The sequence below is a fragment of the Watersipora subatra genome, chromosome 2, assembly GCF_963576615.1.
Source record: "Watersipora subatra chromosome 2, tzWatSuba1.1, whole genome shotgun sequence".
Lineage (NCBI taxonomy): Eukaryota > Metazoa > Bryozoa > Gymnolaemata > Cheilostomatida > Watersiporidae > Watersipora > Watersipora subatra.
In genome coordinates this window covers 66,430,092-66,448,926 of record NC_088709.1, presented here as the reverse complement: position 1 = coordinate 66,448,926, position 18,835 = coordinate 66,430,092, and the positions used below count along the sequence as shown (strand labels likewise).

Genomic DNA, 18,835 nt, shown 5'->3' with positions numbered 1-18,835 from the left:
ACAATACTTAAGTTGCTCATATATGTAGTGTACTAATCTGAATAAACAATATTTGAAATACTATGATATGAAATACAGTCATCTGCACAATTAATTGAACCCCTTCATTGGAAAACTAAAATTCTCATTTACGTCATGGCTACTATTGAATATAGTCAATAGCCACCAATTTTGTAGTAAATTTATCCTCATATTGTCCTGATTTCAAATATGTGAACCAAACAGCTGTGAAAATAATTTTTTTGGATGATTATGTAAAAGTACCTTGATGAACAAACATAAAAACTGTATGTAGTCATATCTGTACTACAGATTGTTGTTCTCAACTATTAAAAAGGAGAAGATGTGCAGAATTTTGCGTACGTAATCATTTAAAAAACATAATTTCACAATTTTCCAATGTTTGGTTTACATATTTGAAATCACGACAAAGTGAGGTTGAATTTAATATATACTGTAATTTATGGCTATGGACTATATTCACAATAGGTATCAATGTTGTAAATGAGTAAAAAATAGGCAAATAAAAATGTAAGTGCATATCAAAATGTTTGTACAGATTGTTCTCTTTAGCCATTAAGGAGATGAAATGTTTAGAGTTTAGCCTACATAGTCATTCAAACTCATAATTTTACAGTGTACTTATTTAAAATCAGAACAAAATGAGGATAAATTTAATATGTAATTTATGGATATTGACTAAATTCACAATGAGTAACAAAATTGTGAACGAGGATTTGAGTTTATCAACAAAGGAGTCAAGATTATTTTGCACACTACTCTAATTCTGTCTTTCATTATGAGTTTTTTTCTTTCCTGTTTGTTACAGCCTATCATACATGTCAAACATATCATCACCATCATATCTGAAGTATTTGCCACACCTCACTAATCTAATGTCACACATTTAATTAACTGGTAGGAATTCCTCGTAGACGAGGAATTCTTGAGCATTTTAACCACGATTAAATTTTGTTGATTTTAATCTGGAGACAGCTTGCCAGTCAGATCATGTCAAACATAAAAACACCAACAAGTGATAACAAACACTGATACTTTCTGATAAAATCTACTAAAGTTTTGTATCAGATCCTTTTTAGACGTTACATTTAACGTTGAAAACTTGTATGTTGGGATGATTGTATACATATCGAGGTTTGTCTTCACATGATAAATAATAATGAACATTTATTAAAAGCATCAATTGTTCTATCAGGCCTGAGTGACTGCACTCAATACCTAAACACAGCCGAGAAAGTATCATTGGTAGTTTTGTTAGCACAGACCTGCCTATGAGTTGTAATAATTAGTACAGACCTGTTTATAAGGTGTAATTATTAGTACAGACCTGTCTATAAGATATAATAGTTAGTACAGACCTGTCTGTAAGATATAATGATTAGCACAGACCTGTCTGTAAGGTGTAATAGTTAGTACAGACTTATCTATAAAATTATTCATATTTTAGGAGAGATTCAGCTCTAAGCTATTTCTGGTTTCTCTTCATCACTGCTTGGAATATTTTGGTTGACATATTCATGGTGTTGGGACCCGCTGGAACAGGTTACCTGTAAGTACTTGTTCAATACCTTTTTGTGAGTAGCATCAAAAATTGACTTTCCAACACCCATCCAATATTGTAGAATGCAAACATTTGTTCATCTGTTTGTTCATGAACCTCAGTGAACTTTTTGGTTTTGAAGATGAATACCTATAGCTTTTTATCCTCTGGCCCTAATGCGCTATATTTGGAGAAAACAAGTTCATTTTTATATATGATAAAAATTTAATAAGTTGTAATATTCTTGTTGCACCATTATTTGTGTTGGCTATCACCGCATTCTTTGCATTCAAATACCTTTAAAATGACAGTTTAATATCATATACCGAAGTTTTACTCACATTTCATTTTCAATATTCATTTTGCTGACAATTAAACTGTTATTTATACTTAAATTGTCTTTTTTTAGTAAAAGGTGATATACAGACAATCTTTATTTGTTCGATCAAACACAGACTGGGCCATGTTCCGGTATTAAAAAGTCTGTACATTTAAAACTGAGTACTGTAGAGTATTGTATATTAAACAACCTATATTGTCTCAGACACATACTTCTAGAATACAATATGGTATACAATGTATATACATGAGAGAGTAAAATATGGTTGTACCTGCAATAGGGTACAGTATAATATTAATAACAGTAATAATAACAAACAAAAATAAACACTGGCAAGGCGGTTAAAAACTGGTAGAAAACTCACACGTACATTTTTCATTTGTCGCAAGAGCTACCTATCGATCAGTCGTCATTCTATTGACAGATTTGGCAGCAGTCAATTGTCTGGACATTTGAAGGTCTGGAAAATGAAGTCCAAAGAAGTGGAGTAAAATGTGTAAAATAACATGCTTTTTTCAATAAGTAGGTAAAATCTATAAACTATAAAATATAAAAGAATTAAAATCATTTTTTTAGTATGATAATAATATGGTATATTTTTGTTGCAATTCATATTCAATGTTATTTGAATGTATATATATATATACTTATTTATTATTATTAATGTAAATTATTAATTAATATTAAATAGAGTAATTAGATTAAATATTAAAATGAAATAATAAATATTATTATATATAACAAAACATTAATTTATGATAAACCACTGGCTTGCTACATATAGAGACTTGAAAGCTAATAATGACTGAGCAATACTCTAGTATTATGGATTCATATATTGTTTATTGTTTTTTTTTGTAAGAATGAGCATAAGGCGAGTGGAGTGTGCAACACTAAGACAAAATCAGCATCGACCTTTGCTTTTTATCTTATGTTCAAAGTTGCAGTCAGGATTGAATGCAAAGATTTATAAAATTTAGAAAATCGCTGACACTGCTACTTCTAAATTCTGATAAAAAACCTTCAAACAGGCAAATCAACTCAAGAGCTTTAGTCCTTTGTGGTGAGATTAGCTCATGGATTGTTTTAAGATTTGGGTGGCTCGCTTGAAATTAAGGACAGTAAAAATGGTTCACATGTTGTAAGAAGGCAGCATTCTATAGAAGCGATGATACTTACAGTATTTTGAAGTAGCTAATTGAATTTTTGACTGTCCTCATCTAGAACTCTAGGCCTGACTATTAAAAAATTAAAAAGATTGTGTTTTAGCTGAGTTAGTAGGTGTTGATGATTCTGTTTGACTTTCTGCAGTATTAATTTAATAATAGTAATAGTAATAATGAAAGTTTAGCATCATAAAAGTGGTGAAGTAATTTTTCAAGTTCTGCTTAAACCAAATTTTATGGTTGCACCCCTGTCTGTTATTTCTGCTATGTTCTCTAGCATAGACGTAGACATTTGAGGGGCGTTATCGTTTATGTGGAGATATTAGTTAATCTTGTTATAAACCAAGTTTTATTTGACTTTTCTGTGTAAGGGGGATTTACTAGCACCCCTTTTTAGTCCCTTTGAAGAACTAAGAATTTTTCTGTCAAACATGCATTTTATAAAAATAATTTATATGTGTTGAGAGACTGTGTTCGTAAACTGTCTGCTTGGTTCATTGAGCAGCCAGTAATGACTATGTATATATTATATATACATGTATATAATAAGTCCAGCTGTAGCAATTAAAACCTAACAATCAAAAATCTATATTGCACTAGATTTGATCTCCACATCTAGTGACAGTTAGCTTAGCCACTAGACTAGTTCTTCAACGGAGCATGCCGATTAGTAATACGTAAGGTATTCATTACCTCAATTAAAATACTCGCGCCTGTTGACAGTTACGCGTCACGTCACGGAAGGATTATTACACCATTGCAAACACAGCAATTGTTTCAGTAAAGGTAAATTTTCCTTCACTAGCTTACCTTTAAAACAATTGCTAGAAACAACTTACTAGAATATATATATATATATATATATATATATATATATATATATATATATATATATATATATATATATATATATAATACACCGTAAACACCCTATTTGAACGCCATCTTTATTTGAACGTTACCCCTAATAGAACGCCACTATGAAGGAAGGGTTGCAACATACAATGCCACGCTACATTTGAACACCATCTCTATTTGCCCAGCAGTTTGGCATTTTTTGATCTTTACTAACCAATAATAGCAAATGATCAGTAGAAAAGTATCTAAATAGTACTAATAATGATTTGATTACATCAATAACAATTAATTCTTGTGAGTGCGCGTGTGTGTGTTTTATTTCATCAATTAGTAAAAATATAACATTAGCAAAAATAAAGATTTAATTATAATATTGATTAGGTTAAACAAAATAATGAAGCTTATTTCCTACTTGTTAAGGTGTGAGGAGGCCCACATGTGCATTAGCACTACAGCTAGTCGAGGCGCTTGGCCCACAGGAATTGGCAAACTTAAACAGCAGGTCTTCTGTCTAGGAATCTAGACTTAACAAATGGCTTCTCATATTAACTCCAAAACTAGTAAATGCAGAGGTTTTGCGTAAGTCTATTGGAAGACTGTTCCATTGTGATAGTACTCTGTATTCGGTTGTTTTTTGACCTGAAGCAGTATAAAATAATGGTAAAGGTAGATTGGCTTCTAAAAATCTGGTGTTGTAGTGCGAATCCTTCTTGGTTTCGTCATCACTTAAATAAAATTTTGAATGAGCTATCAAGAGGATTTTATACTGATAAAGTTTGTCAACAGGCCACATAGACAGCTGAACAAACAAGAACCGAGATTACGTTAGTGGTGGTTTATAGTGAGGTTGTACTTAAGATCGATTGTCGCAATCATCAGAACTACACTCTGATTCAAAATCATTAAAGTCTAAATTATATCTAATGTTTTTAGATTTATCCATAATGTGGTATACAAACTGATCTGAAGACTTTAAAGTGTTTTGATAAATGATGAGAATACTCTTCAGGAACACCGTACGTCGTAGTAGCAGCCGTAATAGTTTTGTTGTATTCTAACTTTAAAACGTTAAAAATATCTTCAAAATTTCCATGTTCGTTTTCTAAGTCCAAAGCTTCACAGCTTTTTCTTTAAAACTCTGAAAGTGGCACCATCAAAATACATGTACATGTACTTAATAACAGCACCACGCTAATGTTTTATAATTAAGGTAAGTTCCTTGTTTAACTCTGTCTGATACTTTGGCGTATATGAAAAATGGTTTAGCAAAAATTCTGAAGCCTATGGCAATAGTGTCGATTCGCCTGTTAAGGAGTGTAAAATATAGGTGACATCAACATCGCTTCAGCTATAAAAGAAGTAAATTTATCTGCCCAAAAATCTGGCAAGTTAGTCCAAAAATACAGAACCCCCTTTATTGGAATATCACCTCCAATTAAACACCACTTTAGAGAGTGGGTTGAAAAATAGAGTCCCATGGTATTTAAACTAAGGTTTACGGTACATAAATACATTGTACAATATGCAGTACTCTTTCCTGCTTTGCTGTATCGTGGGTTTTCTGCAGTCTTCACTTGTATACGTATAGCAATACACTGTCAGCCTTGTTCCCTAGCAACAAGCTGGTTGATGGCAAGAATAAAAATATAATTTTTATCAAGAATAGTTTGAGTCTATTTTTCAACATTTGAATGGAATTTCACCTTCCTTCATTTACAAAGTATTGCGTGTATGTATTTTCCTTCATTTTGCCGTTCTGACACTTATTGCATACAGAATATTTAAGACTAGCTGAATGCCCGGCATTACGCGAAAATAAAAAATGTTAATAATAGTAGCCGTAATAGTCGCCGTGGTAACGGCAGTCAGCTGTTACTAATAACTTTGTTTGCACAGCGCGATTTTTCTGAGGCCTGAGATGAGCTTCTAGCCAAAATCAATAAAGCAGTTGTGAGATGTACTGTCAAAAATGGACTTCTTATCTACACCGTTGACAAAACTGGTTTCCAAAATTTGCTCTCAGTGTTAGATCGTCGCTATCAACTGCCTAGTAGAAAGACATTTACCGATAAGTTACTACTCAAACTTTACAATTCTGAAGTGGACAAGCAGAAGTGTTTAATTATGAACCATTGCTATATGTATTCTTGCACTTCAGACTTCTGGTCATATAATACATCAGACCCCTGCATGGTTTTAACCATACACTTTATTGATAAATGTTGATGAAATTTTGCACAGAGAATTTATTTTTAGTCAAAATGCATCATTTACTCTTCCAACTTGTAAATGAAGGTGTTTATTTATTTCTGTGACTGCTATAAGTTTAATTAAGTTTATGCGATGTATATATATATTTATAGTATTTTAGGAAAGTCTGGGCACATATTTTGTTTAGTAGTTTTAGTGAGCTAAAAAACACCCAAAGCCATTGAACTTTGGCAGATGTAATAAGTATGACGACAATGATTCCATTGTAAAGCGGGATGGTCGTGTATTGTATTGGATAGAGCGTCTGTCTGCAGCAGTGGTATTTGCGAGTTGAAATCCAGTGCAAAGCAGTTTTTTGTTCCTAGATTTTAATCGCTATAACTGGACATACGGATGATGACAGTTCAACAAACAAACACAGATATTTAGATATAGGTATATATATTGACTGAGGTATCTATAAATTGGCTTTAGCTTTTTGGCTCTACCCCCAGTCATGCGTCATTATTCACTTCTTGCTAGGCTCTAATTGATTTTAGTGTTGTAGATTTAGATGTAGATCTATCTAAATTTCAATAGGTGTATGTATATTTTAGTAAATTACTGCGTATTTACATATTTATTTATGTTCTGAATGTTACATTTCATCTTTTTCTTCTCGAAAGGTAAATGGATTTTTACATATTGATGCATGTAAGATTTGATGAATTTTAGCGGAATTCTAACTGCAGCTACTTACCTCGACGACAAGTACGACGGTCAGAGTGTGAGGAATATGGGCGGAGCTGTTTTTATTATTGTTATCGGCTCCCTCGTCCTTCTCTCGTTGGACATTTACTTACTTATTATGGTAGGTTCTTTCTTGTGCGTATGTACAACTTGTTATTGTTGGTAATCATCAACAAAATTATTTTTTCCGTTACATGTCAAAAAAAGAAAAAAATGAGAAGACAGAAATCAGGAAGTATTGAGTAAGTTGAACAAATGTGTTTTAGTAAATTAGTAATCTAACCGTATTACAAAGGAGTCGAGATAGTTAATTGAAGATTGTAGTAACAGAAAGTTCATAAACTGAAACATGCGATGGTACATGTAGTATGTCGGTGTCACAAAATAGAAAATGTTTGTCATTTGTGTGTAAGAACAAACACAAATATTTTGTGCATGGTTTATGCAGGAGTTTCGAACCTGTGACATAAATGCACAATGCACAAGTTTGGAATAAAGGCAAAATGTTAATAGATTTTGTAATGTGATGGTTGGAAGTTAAAGTGAGGTAAGCTGGAAACTCGGTTTACTAAATACTTGACCTTGTATGATATGGTCAGCTGGTATAAGTTGCTGCACAAAAATATAGAGAAACCATAATACATGTTACATACTCTTCAAAACAGTTTTGAGGTACATGGAATGCAAGCTTCATGGTGAACAGGAGTTGTTTGCTACTGAAACTAAAAGAGGGTAACTTCTTAATTATTGTAAGTCTACATAAACAATTGTCGAAGCTACATAAATATGTTTGTAAAACCTAATTCATATTTTACCCACAGGTTCACAGGTTCTATAGAAGAGCTGGTGTTACCGTGCAGCAGGCACAGACAGAGTTCTCTTCAGGAGTTTGGAGAAACCAACATGTTCAAGCCACTGGAGCACAGGCTGTTACTGCTGTCGGAACACAGGCTGTCTCCTCTGCTACTTCAGGGGCTATGGCGGGGGGTGTGAGCAACACTGGCAGTGTGCAATAGTAAAACTTGTTAGAACCAATAAATTCTTTGGTCTGTTAGCATTTAGGATTACAACCTTCAATTTTATGTTCGCATCATTCCTTAAAGCTTATTAATATCATAATTCACGATTACAATGATGGCAGATTTTAAATAACGTTAAAAAGGACTGTTACATGGCAAAGTTTTTGCTATGCAACAGTATCTTTAGACATGAAATAAAGTTTTGAACACTTAATGAGGAGTCACTGCATCAGAGTGCAGCAGACTTCTAACCAATCTTTGAGGCTAATAAATTAATTAAATGTTCTTCCTCGTGGTGTAGAAGCATCAGTTTTTACTGAAAATAGACTCACACAAAAACAGAGTCGGAAGCATCTAAAATGACATTACTTTATAGTTTGTGTCTGTTAGTGAACTTAGTTTGAAGGGTTTTCATTGACAAATTAGTTGTTTTTTTCTACCCTTTCGTTCGAATTCATAAAACAGCTTTTTGCAAATTCTGGTGGCACTAGGTATTTCATCAACCATGAAGCTGCCTCTCAGTTTATTTCCTTGCAAATGATCATAGCAATATTAGTTAACCTGGTACATTAAACAAGCCAGCCTGTTCACATGAGCTGATAATCACTCATTCACTTCATGGTTGTTGGTCTACACTTCTTACCCTCAAAACTGATAATCATAAACAGTAATGTCACAAAATGGTAGCGGGGAGTCGTCATTTTACTTCAGCTCTGCAATATATTTAGAATTTATCTTGAAATAGTTTTTCTAACTTCCTAATATTTCTTTAGAGCAAATATTCTGTGTTCTGATTTTCTCCCCTCTGCCGTACTATTATATTTTTCTCTAGTCTGTCATTTTTTATTATATTGATGAGCCATACTGACCATGATTTAGACAAGTGACACCTATACCGGTTCTATGCTTTCTTTATAATACGCATAATTATACAACATTCCATAGAAGTAACAAAACAATGTCTGTATTTCCTTTTGTGTGTGCAGTCGTGTGCAAAAATATATTAACCCAGACATTTGTATACTTCATATGCTTTATTCCAAAATCATCATTTATAAATCACATCTATGGTTATTTTTATATGTAATTTGTTCTCTTTAAGAGCTGGCTAGAATGCTAATATCAGTATTATGTGAGCAGGTGTCATTTATCACAGTGTTCATTGAGTTGTCTTCTCAATCTACTGATAATATAATATAACTCACTTCTTTATTGTGTTTTTTCTTTAAGTTTACCCAGAACCACAAATCATTGTGTAAAATTTCAAACAAAGACACCTGACTAACGACACCGGGGAACAGATTTTTAGTGAAAAGACATTTACTTTTCAGTTAAGTTTTAGTCCAAACGATTACTCCACTAATTAATACTAGTGTAGAGTTCTTTTCTAGCTTCAATTGTTACCTTATTTATGTCACATGGCAACAGATCCAAGTTTTTGCTGTTGGAAGTTTCTTTTAGGTTAGGCGACTGTAGCCTACAATCTTACAAGCAAAATGCTTTAGTCACACTTTGGTCAGTTCGGTCGGGTGCAACATAAGCTTTCATTTGCTTGGTCGGCTTATTATTAGTGGAATATTCACTTTCAAGCATCCCAAATGGTTGATTCTATCATGATAAAAATGCAACAAATGCAATCACAAGACAAGATGAACACCTAGCAAAAAAGCGCACATGTCAACTGATGCATATTTACTGTCAGTTTTGGATGTTACTCTAATTAGCCAAACCATAGTTTTGTACGTGTGAGCTAAGGCTGTCTGGGTACAAAACAACAAATAGCTGAAGGCGTATAAGTTGAAGAGGGGCGTCTATGACATTACCTAATAGCTTTACACATGAAAAAACAATTTATAGACCAACATACCTTCAACAATTTAGCAATTATCTCCTCACTGTTAGCCATGTAATGTATTAAAAATATGCAGCCTTTGGAGAAGGTAGTTGTATTGTTTCTGATGTTTAAACTAACAGATATGAAGACAAGGCACATTGCCAGCCACGTCAATAGCGCTGATCAACTTTACAATATTCGGCCAAAAAAAACTTATAAAATTGTAGTTTTCTCCAGTGTTATGTTGACACTTTTGTGCTTAGTTACATGTGTACGTAAATGTAATATTCTGTAAAACCTCTATTTGAACGCCGCCTCTATTTGACCGCCACTTTAGAGCAAGGGTTAAAAATAGACTGCTATGGCGTTGGATTAGAGGTTTTATGGTAGCCAAGTATGTTCCAAATTTAAATGAATGCACAAAAAATGCCGCAGTCAATTAGAGTTTCGTTGAACATAGCTTAACACTTTGATGGCAGTCAGTATTCACACTAATTGTTAAAAATAGGCCCCTTTAGACCTGGGCTAATCATCCTCCTTCCAGCTTAATTGAATGATTGCGCACATGCTTATTCTCTGTGCTTTCTTTACCTGACAGTCTCTCAAAGCACACAGGACTGCCAAAATACTTATTACTATGATGGGAGTCGTGTCCTTCTGTGCAGAGCCACGGAGGTTGGGAAAAAGATCACATCCTTCAAGATTTGAACCCACAACTTTCAACATGCTGGACTGACACTGTAACAACTGCACTAAATATACACTCTCTAACATTTCAGGATAATTGATTGTATGAAGATTGAACCTGATGATCTTTCTCATTGGGAACTCAAAAATCAATTCTTGGAAAAGAATAGATTTTTGGAAAAGAATTAACTTTTGTAGTTAACTTATTTGTTTGTAATTTTAGTGCCATGAGCTGGTTCAGAGCTAATCTTCATTAGTTATAAATTTTCAAGACATCATTAATGTTAAAAAGCTGATATAAGAATTTAGTTTTAGCTTCCATGGAAGAGACGAAGTCTAAGATTAACATTTAAATAAATTACAAAGATGCAGCCATTTTTTGAACGGTATAGCGAGGCAGTGGAATTACATCTTGACTGTTAAGTTTCACAAAATGATTTTTTATGTAGCATAGCATTTTCAATTCAAATTTATAAATCCCTACTCAAGTCACAGTAAGACTGCTCATTTTTGGAGTTAGTTGTAATATTATTAACCAATCTCCATTCCTCCAACTATTTTTATTACATTATGGTATTTATCAAGTTCAACCTATTTAGGATTCTTATTAAAGAGAGCTCTCAAAGTTCTGCTAGACTAGCTGCTGTCTTCTCACGCTGCCAGGGAATTCCCATCTTATTTTGACGTTTAACAGTAGTTGTATTTCATCAAGCTCTATATTTTTGTTGAAGTTTCAAAAGAGCCCATTGATTATTCACCAGTCTGATAATTCTCAGATTATTAAATTAAGTGAAACAACTGAATAATTTTAACTCTGTTATCAAGGAAACCATATTATTTTAGCCTTGCTTCAAGCATCACAAGTAGCCTTGTCATCGAGACGGAGGCCAATAGTTTTTGTTTAGCTTAAGCTGATATCCAACGTGTTCTCACTCTAATTTTCTGACAGCTCAGTACGTCATGAGAGAATCTCAGGTGTAATAGGGCTCTGTGACAAAAAGTAGTCGATGGCCCCATGTTAATGTGTTGGCCTCATAAGCTGAATGGTGCAAGTTCAAACCCTGCACAATGTATGCATTTTTCCCAACATTTAACTGAAACTACTGATGAACGGAGATGGCTCTTTTTCTATCAATCTATCTTTGGAATAATTTTCCTTTAACTCTGGCTTATCTTAAAGGAGTCCAGAAGCCATAGATGAGCTCTCATACTGACAGTCAGCCCACTAAGCTTGACCATTTACCTTGCAAAAGATTTTGCACCCACGTTTTATGAGCTATAACCGGTAGCAGGTTTTGATGTTATATAAGTTGGCAGGTAATTTTGTTTAACTAAGTGTCATGATAATATGATACCATTTGGTAGACAGAACTTGCATCACTGTTCTCATAATGTAAGTTCAGCAACTTTAAGATCTTGCATTTCAGGATCGATATCCACTCTATTTGCATTACGTTTTGTTCTGCAACAAATTTTATTTAATGCTTGGATGTATTGAGAGAAAAATTTTAGCTTTTAATATGTTATATCTTAAAAGCGCCAAACACTTGAAAAGGTAATAAAGAGTGGACTATACATATACCTCTTTTTCCTAACTATATTGTTTAATTGGTTGAATAAAAAGCAATCAGATATATGGACATTGCAAACCAGAAACTTTACTTTAACCATGAATTTTACTTTTTGTGGCAGCGTCAGCTCTTGTCATTGTTATGGATTTAGGACTTACCGTTTTAGCTTTATAGCAATAGTATTTTACAGCAAAAGGGCTTTATAGTAATAATGCTTTATAGCAAAAATGCTTTATAGCAATAATGCTCTATTGATAAACAGGCACTTGAGGTATTTTCGAAGTGAAACTAAGATATCTATTTAAAAATCTAAGACCGTTAGAGTTGAGACAGAGTTGTGCATGTTAATTAAAGGATGTTTTTTGTTTGTATAGGTGAAATGCTTTCTGCTGTCTCTTCTGATGCCTACCTATATGCAGGTTTTTTGTGTCTTTTACTTTTTATTAAATTGCTGCCTGATTAACTTTATCAATATTGGTAGGATCACTAATAATAACCTATTATCAATATTGGTAGGACCAATAATAATAATCTATCAGGAATCAAACTTATTTATTTCATCAATTGACTTATGCAGTAAATTCTAAAGTTATTAGTCAGATTTCCAACAGCCAGAGATAAACAAAACTTATGTTAATTTTCCTCTAGAAATGATGGCGCAGAATGTATGATTTCCCTTTAGAAATGACAGCGCCGTATGTAGACAAGGAACCGAGATTAGTTCTTTATTCTCCAGGGTTTCATAAAATTGTCTTGTTTCAGCCAAAACCTCACATTATTAAATGTGTATTGTATATTGCTTTATATTATTATTCTTTGTATTAATATAATATGACTGTTTGTTAGGAGTTGACAATGATTTGCATCTTAGCGATGCATGCTTGGATTGAGTGGTATGGTAGAGAAGAGGTGACCCAGTTCTCAGTATCTACCACTTCTAGAACTGTCAGATTAACCTGAAAGGATGCCTTTGCTTTTCCAAAACTGACAGTAAATATGCATGTTAATATGAGCGCTTTTCTGCTAGGTGTTCATCTTGTCTTGTGATTGCATTTGTTGCATTTCTATCATGAATCTACCATCCAAGATGCTTGAATGTGAATATTATATACGATAATAATAATAAGTCGACTAATTAAATGATCTCTAGCTACACCCAGCCGAACTGACCAAAGTGTGACTAAAGCATTTTGCTTGTAAGATTGTAGGCTTCGGTCGCCTTACCTAAAAGAATCTTCCAACAGCAAAATCTTGGGATCTGTTGCCATGTGACATAAATAAGGTAACAATTGAAGCTAGAAAAGAACTCTACACTAGTATTAATAAGTGGAGTAATTGTTTAGAGTAAAACTTATCTGGAAAGTAAATAATTTTCGTTATAAACCTTTCCCACAGTGTCGCTAGTCAGGTGTCTTTGTTTGAGATTTCACACAATGATTTGCGGTTCCGGGTAAACTTAAAGAAAAACCCAATAAGTGAGTTATATTATCAGTAGACTGAGAAGACAACTCAATAAACACTGATAAATGACACCTGCTCACCTAATACTGATATTAGCATTCTAGCCAGCTCTTAAAGAGAACGAATTAAATATAAAAATAACCATAGATGTGATTTATAAATGATGATTTTGGAATAAAGCATATGAAGTATACAAATGTTTGGATTAATATATTTTTGCACACAACTGCACACACAAAAGGAAATACAGACCTTGTTTCGTTACTTCTATGGAATGTTGTATAATTATGCGTATTGTAAAGAAAGCATAGAACCGGTATAGGTGTCACTTGTCTAAATCATGGTCAGAATGACTCGTCAATATAATAAAAAATGACAGACTAGAGAAAAATATAATAATATGGCAGAGGGAAGAAAATCAAAACACAGAATATTTGCTCAAAAGAAATATTAGGAAGTTAGAAAAATTATCTAAAGATAAATTCTAAATATATTGCAGAGCTGAAGTGAAATGACGACTCCCTGCTACCATTTTGTGACATTACTGTTTATGATTATCAGTTTTGAGGGTAAGAAGTGTAGACCAACAACCATGAAGTGAATGAGTGATTATAAGTTGATGTGAACAGGCTGGCTTGTTTAATGTACCAGGTTTACTATTATTGCTATGATCACTTGCAGAGAAATAAACTGAGAGGTAGCTCCATGATTGACTGAATTGCCTGGTACCACCAGAATTTGCAAGAAGTGGTCACATGAATTCGAATAGAAGGGTAAAGAAACAACTAATTTGTCAATGAAAACCCTTCAAACTAAGTTCACTAACAGACACAAACTATAAAGTAATGTCATTTTAGATGCTTCCCACTCTGTTTTTGTGTGAGTCTATTTTCAGTAAAAACTGATGCAGCTACACCATGAGGAAGAACATTTAATTAATTTATTAGCCTCAAAGATTGGTTAGAAGTCTGCTGCAATCTGATGCAGTGACTCCTCATTAAGTGTCCAAAACTTTATTATTTCATGTCTAAAGATACTGTTGCATAGCAAAAACTTTGCCATGTAACAGTCCCTTTTAACGCTATTTAAAATCCACCACCATTGTAACCATGAATTATGATATTAATAAGCTCTAAGGAATGATGCGAACATAAAATTGAAGGTTTTAATCTTGAATGCTAACAGACCAAAGAATTGACCAGCTTTACTATTGCACACTGCCAGTGTTGCTCACACCACCCGCCATAGCCCCTGAAGCTGCAGCGGAAACAGCCTGTGTTCCGACAGCAGAAACAGCCTGTGCTCCAGCGGCTTGAACATGTTGATTTCTCCAAACTCCTGAAGAGAACTCTGTCTGGGCCTGCTGCACAGTAACACCAGCTCGTCTATAGAACCTGTGAACCTGTGGGTAAGATACGAACTAGGTTTTACAAACAGGGATATATGTAGCTTCAACGATAGTTTATTTAAACTTACAATAATTAAGAAGTTACCCTCTTTTAGTTTCAGTAGCAAACAACTCCTGTTTCCCATGAAGCTTGTATTCCATGTACCCAAAACTGTTTTGAGGAGTATGTAACATGTGCTATGGTTTCTCTGTATTCTTGTGCAACAACTTATACCAGCTAACCATATCATACAAGGTCAAGTATTAAGTAAACCGAATTTCCAGCTTACCACACTTCCAACTTCCGCCCATCACATCACAAAACCTTTTAACATTTTGAATTTATTCCAGACTTGCGCATTTGTGCATTTATGTCACAGGTTTGAAACTACTGTATAAACTACGCCCAAAATATTTGTGTTTATTCTTCCACACAAATGACAAACATCATTTTCTATTTTGTGACACCAACATACTACATCTACCATCACAGGTTTCAGTTTATGAACTTTCTGTTACTACAATCTTCAATTCACTATTCCGACTCCTCCGCAATACTATTAGATTACTTACTAAAACACATTTGTTCAACTGACGCGATAATTTCTGATTTCCGTCTTTTCATTTTTTTCATATTTTGGCATGTAACAAAAAAATCATTTTGTTGATGATTACCAGTAATTATAAAAAGTTATAAGTACCCACAAGAAAGAACCTACCATGATAAGTAAGTAAATGTCCAGCGAGAGAAGAACGAGGGAACCAATAACAATAATAAAAGTAACTCCGCCCATATTCCTCACACTCTGACCATCGTACCTGTCGTTGAGGTAAGTAGCTGCAGTTAGAATTCCTCTAAAATCCATCAAATCAAATCTTACATGCATCAATATGTAAAAAACTATTTACATATACATACATTTCCAGAAAAAGAGATGAGGTGCAACTTTTAAATCATAAACATACATGTAAATAGACTAATTTACTAAAATGTACATACACCTATCGAAGTGTATATACATTGTAGATCTATTAAAATGTAAATACCGTAAAACCTCTAACTGAATGCCACCTCTATTTGAACGCCACCTCCAATTGATCGCCACCCTGAGAGAAGGGTTGAAAAATAGACCGCCACTCTCCAATTGAACGCCACCTCCATTTGATCGCCATTTTGACATTAATCGATTTTTTTGAGCCCATGATATCAACTGATCAGTAGAAAAGTGTCCACAAAATTGTATTAATAATTAATCGTTTATATCAATATCAGTTAATTCTCTCGGTGCCCAATTCCAAAGTTTTTCGTTTTTTTTTGTTAAAACTTTGAAAGCAACACCGTAGCAATAATCAATAACGGTCTCAGGCTAGTAGTAGCTATCTGTCTAACGCGGTCTTGCTACTTAAAAGTAGCCTAAATTTATTTGAAAACCGGCATAAATTTACGATGGTAGATGAACTTTTAAATCAACGCTTGAGAAATAATTACTGCCTCAGGCTAACACTGGATCCTTGTTTAACGCGGTCCTGATACTTTGAAGGACATGCACATAAAAACCATTTTTCAAGTTTTGAACCAAAGGTTATGCAAGCAAACTTTTACGCGTTGCATTAGTGCTAAATACAGCGCATGAAAGTTGTTCTCTGCCAAAATAATTGTTTGGACGCTAATATTGATTAGTTCAGCAGTGCAGTAGAAGAATTGAGGTCAAAAGATAATGTAGAAAGTATTGGACAACTAGAAGACGTTTGTTACATCGAAAGCAACAATCAGAACGCAGCTATCCGAGCAAACAATGAAAATATTTTTGTTTTAAAAATGTAAATTTTTGTTTCTGCATGTAATATAAGTATGGTTTGTTTATGTCACTTGTTCATGAATATATATTCGTATCATTTGATAGATTATTGTTGTATAACTTATAAATGTGCAGATTTATAGCATGTTATTTAATAGCATCCTTGCGGCTATTTTAACACAGCTTACAATGAATCGATGCTCATAACTCCACTGCTATTGCACATAAAAAGCTAGTTTTGGCTGCAAACTGTAGCAAACATATTAGTGAGTGTAGTGAGCTTTTATTCAACAATGTTATATATACATGTATATATAAAATAAAAATATTTCTTCAGATTTAGAATAAAATAAAAATTGAAAACTCCAACAAATTGCAAAGAAGAAAACAGGCTATAATATCATCGCAAGTCAATTGCAAGTAATAGATATCAACTGGTAGAGATATTTCTCATTTTCTCGATGCACATTTATTAAGAGATCGTTGACAAGTTACAGATAAGTTAAGATTTATTGCATTGAAAATGTTTAATATAGGTCCACCGAAAAAAGATGGCAAAATAAAGGCGATATCCGCTTCGCCGTGGTAAGGCTAAACTCATCTTCCAAAAATTCTGACGAGCCCATAGATATAGTAAACCCTAGATTGGCGAATAGCTATCATTACAATGGAGCAAAGGTGAGGCCTATAATTGGCTGTTGTTTTCACGACGTTACGTCGTAGTGATGTGCATCACAGCATCAAAGCCTTCAATTGAGCAATAAGTTTAGTAAAGGAGGCACGCTTGGCATGCTAGTTTTTAAGTCATAAACGTAACAATAAGACCAAATTCTTAGTGAAATGTCATCAGAAGAGACCACAACACCCCAGGTATATCCTGAATTGCCCATAACAAGACAGAACTTATACTCAAAACAAGAAGTTCTCAACAATATCATAAGCTATCTATGCCGATTAAAGACACCAAGCTGAAAGCTGTTAGTGGAAAATAATACGAAAACCATCATCATTTCGTCATTGGTTTTGAGCCAGCAGCCAAATCTGTACATGGCATTGCTCAATATCTTTACAGCAACTACCCTTACATCAACTACTTCCTAACCTTTAAGATCAACCAGGATCACATCGAGATTCTGTTTTCTACAATACGATCTAAGGGTGGCTATAACAATAACCCGAATGTGCAGTGCTTTAAATCTGCAATTCGAGCACTGTTCATAAAAGCAGATATCACACCACATCCCAATGTTAACTGTATTGATCTGGATGTGAGCAAGGCTGAAAAAACTGGCCAACTCCTGCTACATTCTCTGGCTAGAAAGAAGAGACAAAAGCTGAGGAAGGTGAAGATGAGGAGTTTGGTGATGAGGATTGTTTTTTAACTCAAATGTGATGGGTGTAGCATGTTCTTGACCGATGTAGAAGTAGTGGGAAGTAGAAATAGTGATGACATAACCCTAATCTCAGACATAACCCTAATCTCAGTTAAAAACAGAGGAGGATTGGTGACCAGATTGATAGGCCGAATATGTATTGCTGCAGAAAAGAGCCTACGTTCACACATGGAGAGCTATGGTATCACACGGAGAGCTTTTAAACAAGTAACATCACAAACAATAACATATATGTCATATTACATAACCTCAATCAAGGTTTTACATGTACAGTGCATGCCAACAGTCTACTCAAAACTATAGTAAATCGCTATACTAAAATCAGAATACACTATGCCGCTTCAAAGCAGGAATCTAGTTCAACCAACCTTAGACAAAAACTATCTAGTTATTTTCAATCATGTCTAATGGGTGTTTAATACAGTGGTCCAGCGTAACTGCTTCTAAATCTCATTTGTCTCATTAGTTTGTTATTAGTTTAATTTCTATTTGGTCACTCTTTGTATTATCAATGATATAGAAGCTTCTAAATCATTGGTATTATTCATTACCATGTGTGTAAAATTCTTGCCTTTCTCATCCAAAGTCATTACAGTCATACTTCGAATTACGAGCTTAATGCGTTCCGAGACTGAGCTCGTATGTCAATTTACTCGCATGTTGGTGCAATTTATTTATATATAGAACAATTAAATATATATTGATTGGTTTCCATACTGTAAAAATGCAAATAAAACACTCAAAACAATATATTGTAACAGAAAGAACATATTGGTTATTGTCCTAACTTATCACATGCTTTCAAAAAGCAACAAATA

The 18,835-nt window shown here is 33.8% G+C and overlaps 2 protein-coding genes across 2 annotated transcripts in view; one reads left to right on the top strand and one right to left on the bottom strand.

Moving 5' to 3' along the window:
• Positions 1-1,468: 1,468 nt before the first annotated feature.
• LOC137387841 (secretory carrier-associated membrane protein 5-like) lies at positions 1,469-8,905 on the top strand. Its single transcript, XM_068074355.1, has 3 exons — positions 1,469-1,570; positions 6,851-6,986; positions 7,687-8,905. Exons 1-3 carry the CDS (start codon positions 1,539-1,541, stop codon positions 7,879-7,881), a joined length of 363 nt encoding a protein of 120 aa, XP_067930456.1. The 5' UTR covers positions 1,469-1,538; the 3' UTR covers positions 7,882-8,905.
• A 4,723-nt stretch (positions 8,906-13,628) lies between these two features.
• The window catches only part of LOC137387405 (secretory carrier-associated membrane protein 2-like), a 28,602-nt gene continuing 23,395 nt past the window's right edge, over positions 13,629-18,835 (bottom strand). The window contains exons 8-9 of the mRNA XM_068073820.1: positions 15,544-15,679; positions 13,629-14,839 (exon numbers count right to left, since the gene is read on the bottom strand). Coding sequence (XP_067929921.1) covers positions 14,645-14,839; positions 15,544-15,679 — 331 coding nt within the window. The 3' untranslated portion in view covers positions 13,629-14,644. The remainder of the gene's footprint in view (positions 14,840-15,543; positions 15,680-18,835) is intronic.

Coding starts and splice junctions, on each gene's coding strand:
- LOC137387841 (XM_068074355.1), top strand. CDS start 1,539: ATGGTGTTGGGACCCGCTGGAACAGGTTACCT. Junction 1,571..6,850: donor CCCGCTGGAACAGGTTACCT/GTAAGTACTTGT, acceptor GATGAATTTTAG/CGGAATTCTAACTGCAGCTA. Junction 6,987..7,686: donor ACATTTACTTACTTATTATG/GTAGGTTCTTTC, acceptor TTTTACCCACAG/GTTCACAGGTTCTATAGAAG.